We start from the raw sequence: 2883 nt of genomic DNA on the forward strand, positions 1-2883 counted from the left end.
AACGCGCGGGTCGGGGCGGATGTTGAGTAAGCTCAGCTCTTTGCGGCCCTGTTGCTGCCTGTGAACACGTCGTCAAACTTTGACAATGTAACGTATTCGGAATAAAAGTTCTACTCGCAACATTTTACTGCTGTGGATGTTCTGGAAGCCCCCTGCGGTCACGTGGTCCGTTTCCCATCTGCGGGTCCTGCCTCACTCCTGCAGGGCCGCTGGGGCACCCCCGGCCGGGCACCCCCGGGCTGGGCACCCCTGGCCGGGCACCCCTGGCTGGCCCCGCCGCCTCCATTCGCCCCTTCCTTCCCACTCGTAAACAGGCGAGGGCTTTTCCCCTCTGTCACACAGAGAGAAGCACCTGCCGTCGCCCCCGCCGCCCCTCCCCTCCGCCTCCGCCCTCTGCAGAGCCTGAGAGGCGCCTCCAGGCGGCGCCGCGCCTGCCCCTCCTGCTCGCACGGTTCAGCCTTGAGCCCACGTCCTCTCTGCTCCTTGGGCCCCTTCTCACCGCTCGCTCGCTTTTCCTGACTCTGCCTCCCCGGCCCTGCCAAGGGCTCCCGCCACTTCGCTCCCTGGGTGGTCTCCCAGCGGGTCCCACCCGGGCCTCCCTGCTGCATCCCCACCCTCGGCCCACCTCAGGTCACCTCTTTCCCGACTCCAGTCCCCATCATGAGTCTCCCCCTTCACCCTCTGACCCCGCAGCCAAGCCCCAGAAACCATCTGTGAACCCAGGGTTCAGTATCATAACATCTGAACAAAGTGGACACAAAATCCGCAACAAAATACTAGCGAACTGACTCAAGCAACATATGAAAATAATCATTCACCATGAGCAAGTGGCATTTACCTCAGACGTGCAAGGTTGTTTTAACATTCCCAAGTCAGTTCATGTAATAAATTATATCAATAGAATAAAAAAAGCCCCCGCATCACATGATCACCTCGACAGACTCAGAAACAGCAGTTGATAACATCCCATACCCTTGCGTGGTCAAGACAGTGTCACTGGAAAAGGGGACGTATAGATGGACGGGAGAGACGGACTTGAGAGACCATTAATAAACCCACATGTTGATGGCGGAGAGAAGACCCTTTAGTGGGGATAAAATTGTGTTTTCAGTAAATGGGGCCGGGGCAGTCACCTGTAACTGGAGAGTCGCGGGCAGGGGAAGGAGTTGAAGCCAATTCAAAATCAAAGACCCAGATGTGAGAGCCAAAAACTTAAAACTTTAAGAAGAAAACATAGGGACAAGTCTTTATGATCTTGGATTTGGCATCAAAAAGACAGGCAATAAACTTAGAAAAAGGTAAATCGGACTTTATATCAAAGTTAAAAACTTTTGTGCTTCAAAAGCCACCATCACAAAGTGAGAAGACTCCTCCCAAGAGAGAAAATATTTTCAAGTTGCGGAGCATGAGGAACCTTACGACTCAGAGATATAAAGACAAACAACCCAGTTAAGAGTGGGCGCGGCATCTGAGTAGACATTCTCCAAAGGAGACCTACACGGTCCATAAGCACCTGAAGACGCTCGGCACTGGTCACCAGGGAAATGCAGTGAGACCCACTTGGCTCCCATCAGGGCCCTGGCTCAAATGTCAGGTGACTGCGGGCGTGAGCAGGTGGGGACCCTCGCACAGCTGCTGGGAAGAACCGTCTGGCAGTTCCGAGGCAGTCAGGCCGGTTTGCACATGTCCGCGCCCAGCCACCCGGGGCTGCTCGCTGGGCGACGCTGAGAGTCCCAGGGGCGCCTCCCTGTGGCGGTGCGGGGGCCTCACCGGTAGCTCCTCCCGCCACCCACGCCCGCTAGCGGCCTCCTCCCATTGGCTCTTCCGTGGAAACCGCCTTAGGTGGCTCCGAGGCGCTGCCATCCCTCAGAGTCCGCCGACCTCCCGCCGGGCCGCAGATCCCCGGGCCCAAGGCTGCTCTCCGGCCTTCCGCGCAGCCTGGCTTCTGTCCCCACTGCACCGTGTCGCTCCCCACTCTCGGCTCCTGCCCACTCCGGCCCTGCACTGGCCCCTCCCTGGTCTCAGCGCCTGTCCCCCCACCGGCTGGGCACACGCCCCGCGGTCCCCCGGCTCCTCCCCAGGATCCGTGCTGCTTCTGGCTAGAGAGGGCCCCTCGGCGTCCTACAGCCTGTGACCTCGCCGCCTTCAGTCGCCACTTGAAAGTCACCCTGTCAGAGCCCTTCCCGGGTCAGCTTTTCAAAATCAAAAAAATAAATGAGAGAGAAGAGAAAAGGCACATGGGAGGGAGGACGGCCCCGGGCCTTCCGCGTCCCCGTCCGCGTCGCCGTCCCTGTCCGCGTCCGCGTCCCGGTCCCCATGGTTCGGCCACAGCGCTCGCCCCTCCCCTGAGGGCCCCCCTCGCTGTCCTGGCCTCCCGTCCGCGTCCGCAGCTCCATTCACGTGCGCCTGTTTGAGACTGCAGTGCGACAAGTACGGGGGCGCTTTCTGGGGACCGGACAGAGTCTGGGCCACATCTGAGGTGCAGGAAGGGGCTGGACAGAGGCAAGTGGGGACCGGCTCTGGGCAAGGCTCTGGCAGATGCCAGTGGCCGGCGGGCAGGGGGCCTCCGGACATGGGGCATGGGGTCTGCGCCCGTCTCCTGCAGGGAGGCAGAGCCGGCAGGCACGCACCCCACACCCACACGCACCCCACACCCACACGCACCCCACACCCACGCGGGGCGCTCGGCATCCCCGAGCTCCTCCCTCCGGTGTGTGAACCCGGGGTCCTTGCCATCTAATGGCGACAAGGCAGCCCTCCTGACCGAGCCTCGTTGGCCGTCCTGAGCTCCCGCAGCGCTGGGTACACGGGGCCTGACCACAGGAGCAGACGTCTCTCCTGACAGGCTGCGGCCAGGGATCCCTGCTCAGGACGCCTGTCGCG

General features: G+C 60.9%; 1 protein-coding gene across 1 annotated transcript in view; it reads left to right on the forward strand.

Annotated features, from left to right (window-relative positions):
• LOC105308300 (insulin-like growth factor-binding protein 1) overlaps positions 1 to 2478 on the forward strand; it is a 6550-nt gene extending 4072 nt beyond the window's left edge. The window contains exon 6 of the mRNA XM_011384190.2: positions 2391 to 2478. Coding sequence (XP_011382492.1) covers positions 2391 to 2478 — 88 coding nt within the window. The remainder of the gene's footprint in view (positions 1 to 2390) is intronic.
• Positions 2479 to 2883: the final 405 nt, after the last annotated feature.

This window comes from Pteropus vampyrus, unplaced genomic scaffold (genome assembly GCF_000151845.1).
Source record: "Pteropus vampyrus isolate Shadow unplaced genomic scaffold, Pvam_2.0 Scaffold565, whole genome shotgun sequence".
NCBI classification, from domain to species: Eukaryota; Metazoa; Chordata; class Mammalia; order Chiroptera; family Pteropodidae; genus Pteropus; species Pteropus vampyrus.